The following is a 22,207-nucleotide window of genomic DNA, read 5'->3' as shown; positions in this document are numbered from 1 at the left end:
CACACACCTCGATCGCATCATCAACTCTCACGTTCCTCCAACCAAAAAAGAAATCAAATTTCTCAAATCTCCAAAAAGATTGTTTTTTTTTTCTTTTAAAAAAAAAATTAAAATAAAAAGAACAAAAGCGGCCAAAGCAGAGACAGCAACAGTGATGCTGCGCGGCTTCCTCACTGATATCCAGATGTTCGCAGCTCAGCTGAAGCTTAAAGCACCTCTACAAAGTCCTCACTTCCTCCACTGCCTCGACAATCTTATTCATTCCCTCCACAATCTATCCGCCATTAATCCTTCATATATATATATATGAAACATATGATTCTTCTTTGACCACGATCGAGAAGAAGAAGAATTAATTTGACGTAGAAGAATGAGAGGAGGCAGCACGGTGCAACAATCGCTGAGCCCGGAGGCGGCGAGCGTGGTGGGACAAGCCGTCGGGTTGGCGCAGCAGCGCGGCCATGCGCAGGTCACCCCGCTCCACGTCGCTAGTATTATGCTCTCCTCTTCCGGCGCCGGCAGCCTCTTCCGCGCTGCCTGCCTACGCTCCCACTCCCACCCACTTCGCTGCAAGGCCCTCGAACTCTGCTTCAACGTCTCCCTCAACCGCCTCCCCGCCGCCGCCGCCGCTGCCTCCCCTTCCTCTTCCTCCTGTTCTCTCCTCGGCCCCTACAGCCACCACCACCACCATTTCCAACGCCCCCCGGGCCTCTCCAACGCCCTGGTCGCCGCCTTCAAGCGCGCCCAGGCCCACCAGCGCCGCGGCTCCGTGGAGGCCCAACAGCAGCCGCTGCTCGTCGTCAAGATCGAGCTCCACCAGCTGGTCCTCTCCATCTTGGATGACCCCAGTGTGAGCAGAGTCATGCGGGAGGCCGGGTTCTCCAGCACCCAAGTCAAGTGCAATGTTGAGCAATCCATGTCTCCCACTACCGAAGACTCCTACGCTCTCTCGCCGTTACGCAAGAAAACAAGGTCTTTAGAGTACGCTGCTCGAGCGCGAGAGGACGACGTCGACGGCGTCATGGATTCGCTGGCGAGAGCCAATAAACAGAGCGGCTTCGTGCTAGTCGCGGAAAATTTAGCCACCTGCGAATCCGTAATGAGAAGGATCATGGAGAGGGCCGTGAGCGGCGACGTCCCTCAAACTCTGCGGAGCCTCCAACTCACAAGCCTCTCACTCTCTTCTTTCGAGCGCTCTTCCAGACTAGAGGTGGAAGAGAAGACTAAGGAACTTAGTAACCTCGTGAAGGGAAGGAGCAGCGTAATCTACTTGGGAGATCTCACTGGGTTCAAAATTGATGATTGTGGTGATCACAAAGAAGGGAGCTTACGTTCCTCCATGGAGCACGCAGTCATGGAGCTTGGAAGATTGCTCTCTCATGGTGTTGACGGTGGCAAGATTTGGGTTGTGGGAATAGCAACATCCCACACTTATCGGAGTTCCATCTCCTGGCTTCGTTCTTTAGGAGTTCTTGATGTTGAGCCATTGTTTGTTCCCGGTGGAGGCTTGGACTTGAGCCTCAGCGTTGACAGGTACAAGCTACATTGTCTCAAACTCCATTTTGAAGTGGATTTTGACCTTTGATTGGGTGATTGATGTAATAGGTCACTAGTTGATGTAAACTTCAAAAAGATTTCCTTTCTTCTATTTGGCTTGTGGAAATACCTGATTGATATCTACTTGTCTTTCTAGCATTGGAGTTGACAGGCATGTCCGAGGACAGGGTCTCGGTGTGGAACCATCCTGGCAACTAGAAGTTCGAGAGAGGAACAAGAGCTTTGACTCTTCTGATTGGTGCAACATGGTTAAAGAGCCTCAAAGAACTAGGGCTAATGATGGCCCAAGACCCTCAACCTGTTTACCTTCATGGCTTCAAAAGCTTGAAAAAGGAGGCATATCATCAGCTGATACTACAGTATGCATGCCTCATATATATGTTCCTTTCATATTTTAACTAACTAAAACACTTCATATCAATTTATGATCAATCGCCTTTCAATTTCTCAGGATACTCCTAAGCTTGCTGATCTATGCAAGTGGAGCACCTCAAGCAATTCAAACCAACCAAAGAAAACACTCAATTTCTCTTGGAGTTCTCCATCTTCTTCCATCCAAGGAAAGGAAAAAGATTCCTGCCATGAGTTCAATTTCTGGATGAGTCGAGCTACTCACAAGGACCATGATCAGGATCTAATGACAGCTATCAATAATGAGAAACTGTGTGTTAACATGAGCTCCTCTAGTGACTCCATGGAAGTAATTGAACACGCCCCAAAGTTCAAGGAGCTGAGTGCTGAGAATCTTAAGACGTTATGTAGTGCATTGGAGGAGCAAGTCCCGTGGCAGAAGCACATCATCTCTGACATAGCAAGCACCATTCTTCAATGCAGGTCTGGCATGCGAAGAAGGAAGGAGCAATCAGAACCGGCGGAGGCAAAGCAAGAGACATGGCTGCTCTTCCAAGGTAGCGATTTCGAAGGCAAAGTGAAGATTGCCATGGAGCTAGCTAGACTAGTCTTTGGTTCTTACACCGACTTCATTCCGATTAGTTCTGAAGCAAGTCATGGGCCTCATGGCTACCTTGAACGGTTTGCTGAAGCAATTAGAGATAATCCTCATAGTGTCATCTTGATGGAAGACATGGAGCAAGTGGACTACAAAATGCAAGAAGGTATAATGAATGCAATAGGGAGTGGAAGGATTAAGAGGTCCAGGGGAGAGGAGATTGGTGTAAGTGATGCTATCATCATCTTGACTTGTGAAAGCTTTGAGCACACCAGTTCTAGTGCATGCTCTAGTCCTACCGCTAAGCCAAGACTGAATTTTGATGACGAGAAGGATGCTAAGGATACCCATCCCTTTGTTCTGGATCTGAATCTTTCCGCCCCTGGTGATGTGGATGGTGTGGAGATTTCTGAGCTTGTTGATAGAACAATTATTTTTAAACTGCCTGAACACAATTGATTTTGTTAAGTTTGTATGGTGCAACTGGGTTAATTAGGATGCTTAGAAGTGAAGCATGTGTATTTGCTGCTTGTTATCCACACAGTTAGAATTCAAATATTCATTCTTATGATCTTACAATTCTGTCGTCTGAATTCTGATATTAGCAAATTCATGGTAAAGACAGTATTAACTTGTGCTTTTCGCAATCTAGTATTTTATTGTGCTTATCAATTAAGCTCCATATCAAAACAAGATAAAGAATCTTTTGTTGCTGAAAGAATGAACAGCTAAAAGGATCATGTCTTCAACAATCATGCTCTTTCATAATTTTCATCATGTCTTCAACAATCATGTTCTTAATGTGAAAAACAAACACAAAATCATCAATAGGGAACTTGTCGATATAGATATGTAAAGCAGGGAAGGAAGCAAGCAAGCAATATAGTGGCAAAGCATTTCAAAGGATGTGATAAATTTGAAAGGCAAAAGCAGCACGACATCTTCACTAACACTTATTAAAAGGAGCTACTTTCATGCATAATGATGAGGAGGAATCATTTTTATCCACTTTGGGGTACACCGTACACGACTCGACATTCTCATCTGTGGAAACTAGTGAAGGTGAAAAGATTATCGCAACTAAGGATTACATATTTCCTTAAGGCCTCAAACTTAATGATTTGGAATCTTAGGATAAAGATAATATTGAGGCAGACAGGTGTTTGTGCTCTGTCCTGTGTGAATAATCTTTGGTTTACAGTGAATATATGATTTCAGAAATGAAAATTTAGATATTATGTCAGGACAGGTGCCTTAAAATGAGAGGGGCTTTGGGAGAATCCAGTGGAGGGTCTCAAAAGCTGAAATAAGAGATGGGGGGAAAGGAGTTAACAATGTTTTAGTGGATTCTCTCCCTTGGATTGTGCAAAAAAAGCAGAAGCAACTGCAAGAACAGGGAGAGTAAAAAGACACAAGCATAAAATATACAAATTACAAAGTGGGTGCTGCTTTAAATAACTAGCCTCCTCTTCTCACCTTTTCCTTATCAACTTTTGACTGTTGTCTCCAATGACTGCTTTGTTTGCAGGCACACACCAAATACCAACTTCTTTATCTGATCAGGTTTTTGTAGGGTTTTTTTGGTCATCTTTTTATCATCCATTTTGTGCTTGTGATTTTTGAGATCATCCAGATTGCAATTGTGTGGGCACAGCACCTGATACTTGATTGGCTTGATTGATCACCTTCGACCCATTAATATCTTGTTTGAAAAGTAATTCGGATGAGAAAAACTTAACTGAAAAGCTGATAAAAGAGTATACAATATTACATGCATGAACTATGCCATATTTGTTGCACTTGATTGTGAATATTTTGGCATTGGAATCGCATATATGAATAAGATACTTAATTCTACGTACGTATCAGAAAAAAGGTAGAGATGAAGAGGTGGCATTGGCCTCTGCGGATGATCATATGGATTAAGAGACAAAGTTTCCACGCCTCAAAATCTTTTGCAGCCGCAGCGCTTTGAGATGTATAAAAGGGGAAGCCATTAACCTCCTCGCTGAATGCATGCCTTTCTTCTCCTAATTCTGTTCAACGCAGATATGCATGGAAGTAAGGGAAGCCAAAGAATGAATCTTTCTTTCTTTCTTTCCATCTTTCTTTCTTTCTGCAAATGGAGGTCATGATTGCGTTCGATGGAATAAAATCATAAATGGATGGAGATGTAAGAGAGAGGGAGGATGTAGCAATCGATCGATCTCATGATTTCAAAGGTGATTGAGGTGTTGAGGGATCCGAGGAGACGGGAAGCCTCTCTTTACTTGATACTTTGCCCAAGAAAATTGAACACTTGGGGCTTGCTGCTGCTGCTGCTTTAAATTTACTGCCGTTGCTCCGTCAGAGAGGAAAGGAGAGAAACAACGGAAAGCAAAGGGTGGTCAAAAAGAGAATACAAATGGATGTAAAGCTAAAAGGAGGAGTTAGCGAGGGAGAGAATGAGAGAGAGAGAGAAAGAGAGAGACAAAGGGGAGAGGAAGCAATCGAGCTTTCGGCAATGGAGTCTTCGCTCGATCGCTTTCTACAACGATGACGCATCAGCAGGAAATAAATATAAATTGTTTTGTATAACTGTATAATGGGCCAAAATGGGCCGCTCATTTTAGTCACTCTCTTGGGCCCAACCGAGGAGAAACACTAATGTTTTACTTTTACTTTTACTTCGGCCCGATAAAATCATGCCCAGGGAGAACCGACAAAAATATAATTAAATGAGTAGGTAAAGATTTTGTTGTTTAAATTTTATATAGGTATTTATTAGGTTAGGTACGATGTGAATACAAATGTTAAAAGAAAATGCCGCCCCTAGTAATATCTTTATTTATACATTTTTTTTCTACATCAATTTGTTCAAAGATGCTGATGGTTGAATTGTCAACCTTAATTAAATTCCATATATAATGCAAGCATCCATGTTAAAAGTCAAACTTAACATTTATTCTACCCATTTTTCAGATGATTAGGCGAGTGGAGATGAAATATATAAACATAGCGACGAGCAATCACTATCAATGGCGCATAATCATATATCAAATAATAGATCACAGGGAGGAAAAAAAATGGCACACTAATCGATACAGAGCAATCGATCACAATATGAACAAACATAAGATCCTGTATATCGTATAATCTATATGTGGATGGAGGAGTGTAAGAGGTCGCATGCAATCTATCAGAAGATGTGCACATCACAGCCGGTGCTCTCGAAGGCGCCGCCAGAGCCCGGCACCGGCAGCTTCAGCGTGCAGTCGATGTGCGGCCGATTGTACCGGAGCTTAAAGATCCAAACTTTGACCCTCATCTTGGCGCGCACCTTGACGTCGATGTAGTAGAACCCCTCGCTGTTCTCCCTCCGGTAGGTCTCGCCGATGGAGTCCCCGAGAAACGACTGCGTGCCGTCGAAAAGAATCGACCGGATCACGGTGGTGTTCTTATGGCCTTGGTGGAAGGTGGGCAGGTTGGTGAAGCCGAACCGGTCGCCGTCGTATTCCGCCCGCGCATCCAGGCGGTCGTAGTAGAAGGACAGCCGCCGGTTGGGGTTGCGGACGGTGAGGTCGAGGGAGAGGTTGTAGCGGAGGGTGGTGGAGTCGGTGAGGTTGAATTGGACCAGGGAGGCAGTGTCGACGCGGGCCTTGGGCTGGTTGGGGCGGAACACGAGCCAGAGGACGAGGACGACGACGCCGAGGACGATGACGAGGGAGAGGAGGAACTTGAAGAGGTTGCAGAGGAGGCAGCAGGGGCCACAGCAACAGCCGGAGGAGCGACCGACGCTGCGGAAGGAACGCTGCCTGGGGGGCACCGGAGGGCCGTAGTAGGCACCGTTCAGGTGGACTTGCTGCTTCGCGTCCGCCATGGGGATTGCGGAAGCAGAGCAGAGAAGAAGAACAGAGGAGGTGGCTACGCTGTGAATGGTGCAGGGTTTCTTTTATAGGCGATGAGAACCGCGGCGGTTCTTGACTTTGGTTGCCGGAGGGGAGAAGGAGACGAACGATGGCATGAAGCAAGCGCGTTGGGAGAGGACGGATCGGAACGCGGTGAGTTCATGCGATCGTTGACTTGGACTTGTTGATGGAGTAGCTCAGATTTGGCACCTGGTCATTATTTTACTTGTATCGCAGTGAAGGATGGATTTGATGAAGGTGATCCAATCAGATGATTTGTATACAAATGTGTGCAAAATATTTGCGTGATTGATTTTGACAAGTTTTGCTAAAGTCGAATTAAAGACGCAACGGGGTTGAAAAAATTTGGATTTAGTTGGTTTTGTTGTGATGACTCAGCTACAATTTGTGATATTTGGAAAACCATACGATCTTTCTCAAGGATAAACAAGTCAGTACTCCACGCGTGTTTAGAAAAACAAGTCGTACTCCACGCGTGTTTAGAAAAACAGGGACATAAACCAGTATACATTGTGCTTGAGGCGGCTCTGTTGTCTTCCTCTGGAATTCGGCATCTTTGATTTGATTTTTATCTGACTAATTAATGTGATAATTAGGATTATAAATGAATAAATAAATTTAATATTTGATTCGATAAGAATTTACTTATATTCATTTAATATTTAAAAATTAATTTAAAAAATATATTTAAATAATCTATTAAATTAAATAAATAAATTTAAACAAGTATAAATTCATTAGTTAACGTTTATGAATAAGATTTATGAATTATTATCAACAAAATTTTGATTACTTATAAATTTTTTTATTAATATAGTAAATAAATAAAATAATATATATTAAAATAAATAAATATGTTTATATTATTGAGTTTAATAACCAATCAAATGAGGTATAAAATTATAAAATTTTTAAATAATTAAATAAATTTGAATGAAGAACTTGATAATATTTAAATGAATCAAATTCAATTTCATCAAAATAAAATCTAAATCAAACTTGAATAATTATTGAATAGTCTAATACACTTAATTTCACTTAACTTGACCATTTTATTAAATAAATTTGAATATCATAAAATTTAACTCTATTTGAATCATAATCAAGTTCTTTCTTAGTCACAATTGATTGTCTAGAGCTAATATGTTATATTAAGAGTAGTACTTTGTAGCATTTGGAGCATAACTAAGTTGGTTACAACGGAACAAAATTGTAGAAATGGATAAGATTGTAAATATTAATGAAGCCGAGATAATATTTTTCTCCGTCGTGATCAACTGTAGCTTTTTCATTTACCTCCTCATCAATAATTGCAGAATCGATCATGTGAGGCCGCTAAGACGATCAATTCTACTTTTGCAGACAAAAAAATAGTACTTTGTAGTGTTTTCCTTTGATAATCTTTGATAATGTCGACTAATTGTCGTGTGAACTCTTGGAACTCGTAATCCTACGGTATAACGGTAATAACAAAGATGTATGACCTACAAATAACGAGGGGACGATAATAAATATTAATATTAAAATACATATATATTAACGTTCAAATCAATATATGAATATTTTAGAAATTAAAATCGGCAGATTCACTTTTTTATTCATTAATCTCTGCAGCCTTTAGTTGGGCCTCAGTTAACATAATTGTTGGACCGAGGTGGGCCGAGGACTGCACAACCCCGTTGTATTAATTCTCAACATCGTTCCCCTTAGCAGGCTCATTTGTCACTGAGTTGCCAACCAGACCACCCTGCTCCACCAGAGCCACTCTGAAGGCCCGAACAAATGTCTCGAAATATCGATAGTTCACTTGTAACTACATTTCAGTTCGAACATCATGATGATTTGAGGAATTTTAAGATCAGAAGTTGAAGTCCAACGTAGAAATTAAATTAAGAATTGAATATCCAGATTATTAAAAAAATAAATATAGGAGTTAATTTTGAAAATCTTTTTTCAATTTTCTTTGGAAGTGGGCAGAATTGAGCTCCTTTTTGCACTGTAAGGTTGGAAATTCCAAAACTCAGAAGAAAAGTGATCGCGAGAACAAGACAAAAAGGACAAAGTGATCAAAAAAGTGAAGAAGCATAAGTATTTTAAAAGCTTCGAGTTCCTCTGAATTCCAAAGGAGTAGTCAAGAAAGATGAACATGAGGAAAGCAACTTTAGATGGGAATGTCCATATCTGATCGAGACTAATTAGTCATTTGTTAGCCATTCATATTATTAACCCAGCTAAGTTTAAAGGTGCTTCTTATTATCACTTTCATTAAAAAGATACTTCTTTTTTAAAAATATTAAAATAACATTACAATATATTTGTTTATTTCGAAAATACTCTTATTTTAATATCTTTATAACAATTACAACCATAAATATAATAAATTTATTTTAACTTTATTAAAATTAATATATATATATATAACATTATTATATTAAATTATTCTTTATTAACTTAATCAAAATTATTCCAAAATTTTATTTTTTAATTTACTATAATAATTATATTGAAATAAATATATTTTTAAAATGGAAAATATATTAAGATGTTATGTTAATATTTAAAAAAAAGAATGATTTTGATTTTAAAAAATGATAATAAGGGAGGTGGCTCTATAATTTTTTAGTCACTTAAAAATTTCCAACTAAAATTAGGTAATTCCATGCAATGAAGAGCAAATAGTCTCTTTCTCTAAATTTATCCCTTAATGCATAGCTAAATTTTCAATATTTTAGAAGAAATTTCATTTGAATTTAAAATAAAATTTTAAAATTACTTCGGTTTTCTCTTCACTTTAAATACAATTATATTAAAATTATTTTATAATATTTTCATTTTAATTCCTTAGCTATTTCAAAGACGAAAAATTGTGAAGTATAATTAAGTGGCAAGTAATAGCATCGACAATTATATGTTGGACATTTTACCAATAATTTACCTTTTTTAAATTATGCCATTTCCATAATCCCAAAATTAGATTAATGTATGCGCGTCTATAAATAACATTTTTTGGGTGCGATTTACAAATACAATTTTGTTTATGTCCAAATTATCTGCAAAAACATTTGCTTAAGATTAAGTTAGAGCGTCATTAGTAAGGCATTATGTGGGTGGTCTTGGTGTCGTAGCCGACGCAGCAACCCTTGGTGTCCACCTTAAAGATCCTCAGCAGTTCGCCCGCCATTCTCGCCGTCGCCGGTGAGCACTCCCCTTGCATCACCATCAGTATCTTCGCCGCACCTCCCTTCGCTCCCGCCACCGCCTCCCTGGCCCGCCGGTCCCCCTCCGCCACGCACGCCGTCCACAGCACCGCCACCGCCGCCTCCCTCCCCTCCCTCCCCACTTTCATCAACCGCCCCATCACCGCCGCCACGCACGATTCCGCCTCTTCGCAGATCGCCGCCCGGCCCTCCCCGCTCCCCGCTGCCGCTTCCATCGCCAGCAGCGCCCGCTCTGCCGTTGCGGCTGGCACCTCGGCGGCGACCAGAATCCTCGTCAGCGTCGGCACCGCCCCGGCCCGCGCCATCCGCGCCCGCGCGCGCCTTCCCTTGGCCGCCGCTAGTAAGCACCGGATCCCGGCGTCGGCGGACTCCGGGTTCACCGCGCCGCCGCAGCCTTCGTCGTCGCGAGGCACGAGGAGGCGGATCAGCTCGGGGAAGAAATCTGGGTTCTCCACGATCGAGATCCTTTTTTCCCCGTCGCAGGAAGAGGACGAGAGGATCGCATCGAGAACCTTCGCGGCATCGATTCCAGATCCTACTTGCGTCTGGTCGTTCCGGAGGCTTTCTATTAGGGCGGCTACGGCACCATCGAGGTCGGCGAGGAGGGCCTTGATAGCGGACTCCCTGCCGCGATCGTCGGCACGGTCCATTTCCAGGACCAAGGCGATGATCTTGATGGCCAAGCGCGGGACTTCGGGTCCGGCGGCGCGGTCGGTGAGGAAGGAGACTAGGGCAGGGGCGAAAAAGGGGGAGGAGGTGAGGCGGTTCTGGTCGGAATCGCGAGAGGAAGAAAAGAATGCGGAGAGATGGCGAAGGAGGGGAAGGGGGTTGAAGGGGGAGATTGATCGGAGCTGAAGAAGGAAATCATCGACGGAGGGTGCGGGGTGATGCGACGGGGACGCCGTCGTGGGGAGGATGGCCGGACAAGAAGAGGAAGAGGACCAGAGTCGGATGAGGCGTCGGAGGGTGAGGTTGGGGACGAGGTGGACGGGGGAGGGGAGGGGGAGGCGGGTGGCGGGGCAGGTCCGGTGGCCGGAGTCGAACCAGCTCTGGATGGAGGAGCGGTCGTATGTGACGCCGGTGCACAAGCTGACGGGTGACCGCATCACCTCCAACGATATCGGGCAGCGGAAGAAGCACGGTAAGTTCACCTCCAGACCCTCTAACCTCCCACCCTTCTCTCTCCTCCTTCCCATATTTTGATTTAATTTGATTTGATACCTTCCTCTTCTCTTCTGTACTGACATATTTATAACAAGTCGGCAAGAGAAGGAAAGATACCCTGTGATACGACGTCATCATTCAACGGTCAAACGGCGATTAGTCGAATGGAAAGCAACGTAAAGGGATGGATGTGGGGGCTCACTCAAGCTCTCACCAGATTTTAGGTTTTTAATTCGGCCAATTTATTCATTTTTAATGTTTCCCTGCTGATTAATTCCTTTTTAGATTTCATATTTATGAGATTGAAGCAATTATGATATTAATACGTGACGGACTCTACATGCTTAAATCCCCTTACACAACTAGAAAGAAGTAATTTTTTAGAAAAGAATATGCAAGGTAGTGCCTCTACTAAGACAATTCATTTAGCTTTTATATGTACTGTTACAGAGAAGAAAAACTTACAGTTAATGTCGATATCAGTTTTTTGGCACTTTAATTTGATTAGAAAAAGGATGGGGAATTAAACCCCAAAAAAGAATGGATGGAAAGTGAAGCTCAATACTGGCAATCTTTCCAAACTGAACCAGACCACAAGTTAAAGTAGAACGAGAGGCCAGGTCGACAAAAGTTGAAGATGGATGGAACATATATGGATGACAGTTTTAATTGCTAAAATCAGATCCGACCAACTGGTTAAACTGGATTTTGAGTAATTGGTTCAGAAGAGAATCTGAGAACCTTACCTTTTTAAGGTGACCTGATTCATTATCCTATAATAAAATGATAATCGATCTCAATATTCAATTCAATACTCTGGTTATCATACTGTGCTCAGGTAGGACTGTTTATACATATGGGTAGCTACCTTGTGAAGAAGTTATGCCAAACAATTATGTATAGAAAAATAGTTATCACTGTCAGTCTCGTTTACAAAGAAAGGAATCATGTTTCTTGTTGATTACTCTTTGGAGAATGAAAACTTCAAGCAATATGATTGAGTTGTGATCATTTATATATATCCATATAGCTAAGAAGCTTAAGTGTCAACATAGAAATCAAAAGACAACTATCTAGTCTTGGTTTTTTATTAACCTCTTCTCTGAAAACTTAACTTGATTGGCTGTACTTTGTCATCTACTTTCTAATTGGACAAGAAAGAAAGCTTAATAGTGTTACACAGATATTGTTAGGCAAGTCACCTCATCCATCAAAAACAAAAAAGGAAAAAACCTTCCTTAAGTTATAATTTGTTCCTGGGTACGTAATTCTGCCAGCTGGATGTTTGCAGTAGAGGCATATCCGATCCCAGCTCTAAAAAAGTGTCAGTGATGAGATCAAAGTTGGAGTTTGTCTTGGATTGTGATACTTAATAATTCATTAAAAAAAGTAGCGATGCTAGCTCCTCTTATTAAGTAGTGTTTTCCATGGTTGACTCAAGTCATCTGTCTCCGAGGTCAACATTATCTGCTCGGGGTCAGAGATCCTTGTTGACTGGATCGACCGAAAGATGTGTTTAAATTAAACTGTGATGACGTGCATTACTAGTTTTGCTTTGCTTTTGTCTTTTTCCTTCTCCAAGCATGGAGATACAGTCCGTGGGATTCCAATTAATTATTAATAAGAGTTTGTAGAATATATATAAGTTTCCTATTCAACCTAATTATGGAGGTCCGGCAAGTAGAGTGACGACGGAATGGGGAAGAGTACAATTTCTGTGCCTGTGTAGGTCAGGTCAATATTTTTGACTTTGGCACTTGGTCGCGTTATGCTTCCACAGTAGAACACTACCAAGTGGGAGAAGAATATTAAAATGGTGAAGAAGAATCTATAAAATAGAATTTAGCAGTCATCAAAGTCTTCGGTGATCTATAATGTATGACGTGCTTCATGTTATGATATAGTTTAAGGTAGATCGATCTGGAATAGATGCAAAGTTAACAAGTTGCCTACTTCGTCCAGAATAAGTGTTAATACGAGTTCAACAAAGAAAAAGAGGGGTGGGTTCATTTCTCTTTATTAAAGAGGGAGCTAGGGACATCTTGGATATTGACCTTGTGGGGGTTTCATGCTTGATGACAAAATGTAATAACATAAGAAATTTATAAATTGTATGTGCACTTTATATATTATTCTATATATAATTCGTTGCTGTTTTGATCAACATAACTTTCTGTTAATTCTCAATTTTTACAGGTGATCAATATAGTTAATTATATTAGTGAATTTCATAATCATCCAGAATAGTCCAAATTGTTTGGTTGGGTGATAGTTATGTTGCTTTAATGTTCTGTGAAATTAAAGATATATATTAATGTTGTCTAGGACTAGGGCCACTTCACTTCACTTCACGGGATTTTAATGAACAAGAGAGACTCTGGGTAGGTGGGTGGGCTGGCAGAACAGACCAAGATATTGGCATTAATTTTGCATATATATCTGGGCCTCATTAATTAACCCAATCCCTCTGATTCCCTTATTGAAGTATCCTTAATTCTAAAAAGTATATACAAGAGTCAAGTCTCCCCATCTTGTATAAGTACGTACGTACGTACGTACGTACTCAAGTGCCATGCATGCATCAAATTATTTAAAACACCCATATAAACCAAAACTAATAGAGTAAAATACTAAAGCACTCCAGCAACTTAGGAATTAAGGAACCTTTAGGGTTTATTGATCGTCGTTGTTAATCCCATAGAACATACATGCCTGCAAGTAAGGAGCAGTCATCATCCCTGCAAAGCCAGCCAGATTAGCCTAGGTGGTATCGATCGGTCCACGTCAGTACATTCGGTCCATATGATTCTGTCCAGCTAATAACTCAGATCAGATTCTCGAGTGCTTGCCACAATTCTGTATTCTATTATACCACACGGCTGAGTTGCTCCCACACCTGACATCTCAAGTCACTCCCGAGTACTTAGCAGCAGTAGCCCATTCAACTCAGCATTTAGCTCCCTGACTGGGTCTCCCCAATCTCTCTTGTACTTTGACAAATCCGAGCACCCCACGCTCTTTAAAATGAATTTGATTCGACTCTGCTTCTCAGTTTAATTTACAGAGGAGATGTGATATTGGGGGATAAAATCCACTTTCAACTTAGCAAATCTAGTTTATACAGTGCAGATTCAGTTCAATTACTCGTAGGATATATTGGGGAATGACTTGCAGATGATCCACAACTCTTAAGATCCAATAATCCGTTAGGGTTTGAGACCTCTATAAAAGGTTGGCAATGGCATAAGCACGGATCAGAGGTAAGGCGGTAAACAAGCTAAGTTGAGTCAAGTTTTAGGGTGTTCAAACTTATTTGATAGGTAACCGAACTAAGTCAAGTTTAAAATGAACCAAGTCATTGAAATGATTGTTCAAGCTTTGTTTGATTTATTTTTTTATATAAGTTTAAGCTTGGTTCAAGTTTTATTTGAGCTTGGTTCATTTAATGTTATCGAGCTTTTAATTTAAATTTGTTTGATTAATTATTGAGTTTGATAATTTATATTTGTTTGTTCAATTTAAAAGTTTGTTTATTTAGCATGTTAATTAGAATTTTATTAATGAACATGATTTGTAAATATTATTCAAGAACATTATTCATTAATATTCTGTATAAATATTAAAGAGTTGAGCATTATATGGTCAAGTTTATTTGTTTAGTTTAATAAATTATATAAGGTTATTTATTTAATTGATCTTGTATGTATTGATTGAACATAAACAAGCTCTTATAAAGTCGAATGTCAAATTTGTTGATGAACATTTGATTTATTTGATTCATTTACAGCAGGAGGACATGGTATATGAGACCCTAGCTTGTACTTTTCCTCTTTTATTTTTCTATTATTTTTTTCATGGGGATGATGATTTAGTTTTCTTATTGGGATGGATAATGATTTATTGTATGAAAAACTAGCATGAAATGCTAGTATGAAATACACAAGGGCTGGGTCCCACTTGCATGCATGTGGATCCCACTTTTATACTTGTGTCTTTCATATTAATTTTTTATGCAACAAATCATTACCCTTAAATAAATACATAATAAGATAATATCAAATTAGGAAAATGTGGGGCAAAAGAATAAAAATATATAAAATTCTCACTTTCAGATCTTTTGGATTCCATGTATCTATCAAAATCCAACTCAGGTGGTGGTCTTAATTTATTCCAAATTGGTGGATGCGAAGTCACACATACAAATTGGGTGGATGGCAAGTCACCAAAATCTACATCATGGTATTTATATCAAAGCTCACAAGTGTTGGGCATGCATGCGTGTCAAGTTTCAAGAATCAGCAGTAATTTTTGTGTTAATTAAATTACATTAATTCCGAGACAAACTCGCAGTGAGTAAAGGTGCACAAATTTAATTAAGAAAATGAATAAATATTTATTTATAAAATATTGGCTCTAAGTTTAACAATGGTCAAATCCATTATTAATTGTTGATGAAAAGTACAAGTTATTAGCAAATTAACTCGATAAGCCATAATTATACCATGGTTTACGTAATCTATGTCTAACTTTCGATAGAATTGCATGCATAAATAGTTGAAAGAATAAGAAATTAAGTGAAGAGGAGGAGTGAGTGCCTGAAACACACACATGCAGCTTAGTGAGGAATTCCTCACTTGCGTGGGTTGGAAATTACTGTGACAGAGGACAAATCTGTCAGAGTAAACACAGCTTAGTCTTTTAAAAGGTAGTAGTGTAAGAATATTCTAAAGATGCATGCCTGTTGGATTACCTTTCACAAAATTATATTAAAGCTAGTGATGAGGAAGCTCGCATGAAGTGGATGAGTGAGTGGACACGACATAAGCTTTAATTTTGTTAAAGCTGGCCGGAAAATTTAACTATATATATAAATGAATGCCTTTGACTTGAACTAACTCGACAATCTTTAGTGGCCATCATTAGTGACACGTAGTTTAATTGAATACGAACTCTACACCTGCATGCATTCAAATCACACCATAATTAACACACCATAATTAACACAGTTTGCTCACGATTCAAAGAGTAATGATTCTTTACATGAAAATTTAATAGAAAATTATAATGGGATAGATCACACAGACGGTTGGATCCCACTTGCATGCAGGTGAGCCTCACTTCCAAACTCTGATTCAAATATGTTAATTTTCAGATGAATATATGGCAAAAATATAATATTCACTGACTTTAATTAAGAGCATGCATGCATTTTTTTCATGTAAAAACCAGTGTGTATTAATTAGTAAACAAGTATTCTGAAATTTAATTACTTCCAAATCAGAGGAAATTAAGTTTTAAAAAAGTCAATAGAAATCACGCATAGCCACTTACCTGGAGTTTGACCCTCTAACGTACGTCACTGAAGACGTCACCGTTTCTCCTAGATCGAACTTGGGCAGTGGATCTTTTGGTGAACGGCTTAATTAGGTCGTCGCCACGCGGCGGCACGGCGGACGCTGCCCTGCCGAGACACGTGTGAGCCGCCCAACACGTGCGAAGATCAAGCCCCCTGGTGTCTGATGGTGAGTTCAATTCCCATCCCTAGCAAGCGCTTCGCTCGCTCGCACCACACCATGTAGCTACTACTCTTATGAACCTTCCCATTTTTCTCTGTTTCTCTCGTACGTGCCACTGCCATGCACGGCTGTTCCTCTTCGGCTATAAATACAGACTCTCTCTCTAGCTAATTAATTTGTTCATGTCATCGTGAAGGTCCGGTGTCGACAGACGGGAGGGGATCAGAGAAATGGAAGGAACGAAGGCAGTGGTAGCGATGGTGGTCGTTCAGGTGGTGTTTGCCGGAGTGAATATTTTCTACAAGCTGGCGTTGAACGATGGCATGGACAGCAGGATCCTGACAGCCTACCGCTATCTCTTCGCCACTGCCTTCTTGGCTCCTCTTGCTTTCTACTTTGAAAGGTAATTTAATTATCGATAAATTAAGGAGCGATTAATTATTCTTGCCGCACCCATAGATTTATGTTGCTTATTGAACCAAATTAAGCTAAATGATACACACACACATATACTATTTTGTTTTCAGGAAGAGTCGCCCAAAGATGACATGGAAGGTGTTGATGCTAATTTTCTTTTCTGGAGTTTTCGGGTAATAATTTTAATTTCATATACGTACGTATTCTTCTAGTATAAGAAATTAATTTGCCTCTGTAGATTTTGTACGAGTGCTACTACTTCCCAATATAATACTGATAGAAAGTAGTTAATACTTGCATGACAGTGGTTCCCTATTCCAAAACATGTACTTATCATGCATGCGGCTTACATCCGCAACCTTCGTCTCAGCGATGAGTAATCTTATTCCAGCAATGACATTTATTTTGGCAATCATATTCAGGTAATTTTTTCCTTAACATAATCGATCTTATTCCAGCAATGACATTTATTTTGGCAATCATATTCAGGTAATTTTTTCCTTAACATAATCGAATATATATATCCAATTTGTCATTATATCTTAGCTTCTAAACAAGATCATGGCAATCATTTGCAAGATTGGAGAGATTGGAAATTAGATCGATCTCTGGACAAGCCAAGATTTTCGGCACACTTACGGGTGTCGGTGGCGCCATGCTTCTCACCTTCTACAAAGGGGTAGCCATATCTATTTGGCCAACACAGATCGATCTTCTCGACTCTCATCGCAATGCAGCGAACCAAGGCTCAAGTGATCATGTCAGGGGCTCAGTCTTGGCCATCATGTGTTGCCTAAGCTATGCAGTTTGGTTAATCATTCAGGTGAACCATTAAACAGTGCTAAAACTTAGTAAATCGATCGGTTAGAGCTCGATCGTGCTAAACGTACGTCGCCGTTAAATCTTCTTTTTCAGGCAAAAATTAGCAAAGTATATCCTTGTCACTACTCGAGCACGGCCCTGCTGTGCCTAATGGCAGCTGTTCAATCTGTTGCTTATGCATTTTGTGTGGAGAGAAATATGTCCATCTGGAAAATGGGATTCGATGTCAGGTTTCTCGCCGTTGCCTACTCGGTAGGTAATTAATCGATCGTCTTATATAATTACATACTGATTACTACCCTGTGATCGATGATATATAATCGTCTTTGTGTTTGACACGATGAGTTTATACTTTATACAGGGTGTAGTGGCATCAGGACTGATTGTTACAGTGATGAGTTGGTGCATCAAGAAGAAAGGGCCACTGTTTGCTTCAGTGTTCAGCCCTTTGACGCTTGTTATTGTGGCATTGTTGAGTTCCCTGTTGTTGGATGAGAAGTTGCACCTTGGAAGGTATTACGTACTTGGACGATCGACTTACTTAAATATATTAATTAGTTTTAGATATCAATATACATATCACTAAAAAAGATCAAATTTTTGTTGTGGTGGTTTAATTTGCAGTGTAATAGGGTCTGCCCTAATTGTGGTAGGGTTGTATGTGGTGCTCTGGGGGAAAGGGAGAGAGGCAGCCAAGGTGATGGAGACTGCTGAGAATTATGACTTATCATCTGTGGAAATTGTTGTTGATTCAGCTTCAAACACTACAACTGATTTCCAAGAAGAGAAGAAATGACAATTCTTTGTTCTTTGTCTTTATGCCTCTGTAGCTATGTAAAAGGTTGTTACATTCATTATATTTCAATTGTGTTGGGGAAGTCCCAAGAAGTTATTCACTTGTTTGACCAAATCTAGCCTCCAAATCCAATAGCATACTTGGACACACCTCGAAGTCAAACCCAAGATTCTTTTTTAATTTTTAATTTTTAATTTTTAATTTTTATGTTCAGGTTAATCTGGACATCTGGATCGCATATAGTGGATCAGAAACTTATAAATTAAGGGAAATTTGAGAACAAATTATAGCAAAATTAAATACGAGGTAATAAGTCCTGTTTAAATAAGTGAAACCAGCTGCCAAGGGCACGAATGGCTGCATGAACTAAAACAGGAAACATAAATTATTAACGAGCACCTCCTCGGAGTCACTCTGCTCACTCATTTCCACCGCCACCGCTGCGGCCACCGCTGCGGTCACCGCCAGCCACCCCTGCATCAATGTCGTCGAGGTTGGGAAGCCCGCCGCTGCTCAACGACGAGCTATCCAAGCGCACCGCCGTCTTCGGCCTCCATATGTGGGTCGTCGTCGGTATCTGCCTCGGCGCCGCCTTCGTGCTCCTGCTCTTCCTCCTCTCCCTCTGGCTCGCGTCCAAGCGCGAGCCCGGACCCACCGCGACGCACGGACCACCCTGCATCCCTGTCGTCTCCAAGGAGATCCAGGAAATCCGCCTCGATCCTCATTCCCGCGCCGCCTCCGCCGTTCGCTCGCTCGGCGAGATCCTCCAGAAGCCGCTTCCGGACTCCGATCCCCCCTCTTCGGTCTCCATCGAGAGGCAGGCCCTTCTTACCCCAGCTCTGGAGGAGGAAAGCCCCATCGGGCACCGGAGGATCCACATCGAGATGGGGAAAGGGCACAGGATCTCCTATCCGGAGCGTGGAAGAGGCGCCGCGGATGGCCGGGTTTTAGGGCACGCCCCGATCGCGGCGCCTGAGGTGTCGCATCTGGGTTGGGGTCACTGGTTCACTCTCAGGGAGCTCGAAGTGGCCACCGGCAACTTCGCGGATGAGAATGTGATCGGCGAAGGTGGTTACGGCATTGTCTACCACGGAGTCCTGGAGGATCGCACTCAGGTCGCTGTCAAGAACTTGCTGAATAACAGGTATCCGACAAGCAATAATGGACGCCAAAATTTATCCAATTTTCTAAACAGAAACGGCGCCTTTTAGCTTGATGAATAGCTTGCTCAATGTAATGTCATCATCCACAGGGGCCAAGCCGAGAGGGAGTTCAAGGTCGAAGTGGAAGCTATTGGCCGCGTGCGACACAAAAATTTAGTGAGATTGCTGGGATACTGTATGGAAGGTGCTCATAGGTATTACATCAATTCATTCATTGTTGAATCTATCTTAATTTCTTCTTTCGATTTTACAACTTAAGAATTCCTAAAAGTTACAGCATTGACTCTCAATTTTCATCTTTTTTCTGTCTACAAACAAAGGATTCTAGTATATGAATACGTAGACAATGGAACCTTGGATCAGTGGCTTCACGGGGAGGTAGGACTTCGCAGTCCTCTCACATGGGAGATACGCATGAACATCATTCTTGGAACAGCAAAAGGGTATACAAGAAATGCTGATTGTTACACTCTTTTATTTTATCATACACCACAATGCCTGTTTTGATATTCACCGAAACGGAGTCTGGTATAGGTTAATGTACTTGCACGAAGGAGTAGAACCAAAGGTTGTTCACAGAGACATTAAGTCTAGTAACGTTCTGGTTGATAAGAATTGGAATCCGAAGGTCTCAGACTTTGGGCTTGCAAAGCTCTTGGGATCAGAGAGGAGCTATGTTACGACTCGAGTGATGGGAACATTTGGGTTACTTCTAACTATAAAAGCTTTATTGATTTCCAACCCACATAATGGTGGTGCCTTTGATGCGAGACTTGAGATTGACAATCTGTTCTGTGTGACTTTTGTAGTTATGTGTCTCCTGAATATGCTAGCACTGGCATGTTGAATGAGAGGAGTGATGTTTACAGTTTTGGGGTTCTTATTATGGAAATAATATCTGGTCGAAACCCAGTCGACTATAGTAGACCAACTGCAGAGGTTAGTGTTGGAATATCATAGTAGAATCATATCAAATATTCAGTTACTATTCTGATTTTGGAGCTTTGCAGGTTAACTTGATTGAGTGGATCAAGGTAATGGTCAGCAATCGTAAAGCTGAAAGTATTTTGGATCCTAAATTGGCTGAAAACCCTACTTCCAGGGCATTAAAAAGAGCTCTCTTAGTGGCACTTCGGTGCATTGATCCTGATTCACAAAAGAGGCCAAAGATGGGACATGTGATTCACATGCTTGAAGCTGATGATTTTCCATATCGAGATGTAAGTTGATTTTATTAATGGTGGAGAAGAATGTTTTGAGTTTTGTTTCCTTGTTGTCAGAGCAGTTTTAGACCTGTTTAACCTCTGAAATAACATGTGATTGTCCTGTGTGAATAAACCAATAGATGTTTGTTTTAGAATAATTTTATTCTCTAAAAGAAATGTTTCTTCATGTGTGATCTCACTGTAGTTGCTTACTAAACACCATATGAGAAGCAATCACTCATCCTTTTATTCAAGTAGTAGAGTATGCTTCTTGTTTTTCTTATCACTCCTTCAGCATTCAAGTTGCACAGTGTGTTTCTAATTTTTTCAGGAACGAAAAACTGGACGAAACCACAGAGATACCCATCTGGAGAAATCAAAATTACAGGAAACCATTGAATCTGGTGATAGCAGTGGCTATGAGAGTAATATCAAATACCAAAGTTAAAAAGCCTCGGAGGGGAAAAAGAAAGAGGCTGCAGCTATCTAATGAGTTTTTTTCTTTTTCTTGTTCCACAAAGTTGTTTATTGAACCAAAAGTATCACCTAACCAAAACGTAGTTTCTGTATGTTTGATGTTTCTCATGATGATCTTGTAAGACTGTTCAATTTGTAGTCCAAGATCTAGATTCTTTAGTTTCCTGTGTTGAGGTAATCTTCTTACAAGGATAACAAGTGGTTGAGTTTTGTGTGATAAATCCACTATTGATTGAGTGTGCTGATGCATTTTAGCTCTCTCTTGCTCACTATTTACCTTTAATACTTTTAATACTTATTATAATTAACTACTATTTAATTAAAGAGTATTTGTGTTAATAATTTGAATAATGTTTTGTGTTATACAAAGAACTAAATTTCTAAGTCGTACTTCTTTTTTTGTAAAAAAAATAAAATCCGCCACTTCAGCGGTTCTATACAGGGGGCCCCACAATCATCCTCATAGTTGGTCATGATAAAGGAGGATATTGTCTCAACTTTATCAAAATTCAAATTTTTATCCATTTTTATAATTTTGCTTCATCGTAACCAACTCAGTTATGCTCCGAGAACATCATCATTTTACTTCTTGATATAATACAATATAATTTTTGAAAATTATTGATAATATAGAAAATATTAATCATATAGTAAATGTGATTAAATTAATTGAAAAGTATTATACTATAATTAACTCGAGTTTTAAAATAAAAAAATAAAAAGATAAAAAGTATAAATGGAAAGTAAATTGAGATCTGATTAAATTAATTGAAAAGTATTATACTATAATTAACTCGAGTTTTAAAATGGAAAAAAAATAAAAAGATAAAAAGTATAAATGGAAAGTAAATTGAGATCTGATTAAATTAATTGAAAAGTATTATACTATAATTAACTCGAGTTTTAAAATGAAAAAAAAATAAAAAGATAAAAAGTATAAATGGAAATAAAATCCGTAAATTGAGATCTGATCGAATCTACAAAGTAAATCGTCCCATGGATTCCGCCGTCGCTG

The 22,207-nt window shown here is 40.2% G+C and overlaps 5 protein-coding genes across 5 annotated transcripts; 3 read left to right on the top strand and 2 right to left on the bottom strand.

The window, feature by feature from the left end:
- The first annotated feature begins 370 nt into the window (after positions 1-370).
- LOC141841825 (protein SMAX1-LIKE 3-like) lies at positions 371-2,965 on the top strand. The gene is made up of 3 exons (XM_074730021.1): positions 371-1,533; positions 1,694-1,916; positions 2,009-2,965. Exons 1-3 carry the CDS (start codon positions 371-373, stop codon positions 2,963-2,965), a joined length of 2,343 nt encoding a protein of 780 aa, XP_074586122.1.
- Positions 2,966-5,513: 2,548 nt separating this feature from the next.
- LOC141836915 (NDR1/HIN1-like protein 3) lies at positions 5,514-6,421 on the bottom strand. The gene has a single exon (XM_074724386.1). It carries the CDS (start codon positions 6,363-6,365, stop codon positions 5,685-5,687), a length of 681 nt encoding a protein of 226 aa, XP_074580487.1. The 5' UTR covers positions 6,366-6,421; the 3' UTR covers positions 5,514-5,684.
- Positions 6,422-9,384: 2,963 nt separating this feature from the next.
- LOC141841766 (U-box domain-containing protein 27-like) lies at positions 9,385-10,987 on the bottom strand. The gene has a single exon (XM_074729961.1). The coding sequence runs from the start codon at positions 10,877-10,879 to the stop codon at positions 9,503-9,505; it is 1,377 nt and encodes a 458-aa protein (XP_074586062.1). The 5' UTR covers positions 10,880-10,987; the 3' UTR covers positions 9,385-9,502.
- Positions 10,988-16,539: 5,552 nt separating this feature from the next.
- LOC141840142 (WAT1-related protein At1g68170-like) lies at positions 16,540-18,347 on the top strand. Its single transcript, XM_074728043.1, has 7 exons — positions 16,540-16,715; positions 16,840-16,902; positions 17,035-17,151; positions 17,309-17,552; positions 17,645-17,803; positions 17,913-18,064; positions 18,176-18,347. Exons 1-7 carry the CDS (start codon positions 16,543-16,545, stop codon positions 18,345-18,347), a joined length of 1,080 nt encoding a protein of 359 aa, XP_074584144.1. The 5' UTR covers positions 16,540-16,542.
- Positions 18,348-18,829: 482 nt separating this feature from the next.
- On the top strand, positions 18,830-21,163 carry LOC141840138 (putative serine/threonine-protein kinase At1g01540). The gene is made up of 7 exons (XM_074728041.1): positions 18,830-19,491; positions 19,600-19,704; positions 19,831-19,953; positions 20,045-20,215; positions 20,320-20,449; positions 20,521-20,730; positions 21,047-21,163. Exons 1-7 carry the CDS (start codon positions 18,830-18,832, stop codon positions 21,161-21,163), a joined length of 1,518 nt encoding a protein of 505 aa, XP_074584142.1.
- The last annotated feature ends 1,044 nt before the right edge of the window (positions 21,164-22,207 follow it).

Source organism: Curcuma longa, chromosome 11 (genome assembly GCF_044706935.1).
Source record: "Curcuma longa cultivar G26 ecotype Majalengka, Jawa Barat chromosome 11, ITB_CL_G26_1.1, whole genome shotgun sequence".
In the NCBI taxonomy this organism is placed as follows: Eukaryota; Viridiplantae; Streptophyta; class Magnoliopsida; order Zingiberales; family Zingiberaceae; genus Curcuma; species Curcuma longa.
This window is presented reverse-complemented; position numbering and strand designations above follow the sequence as displayed.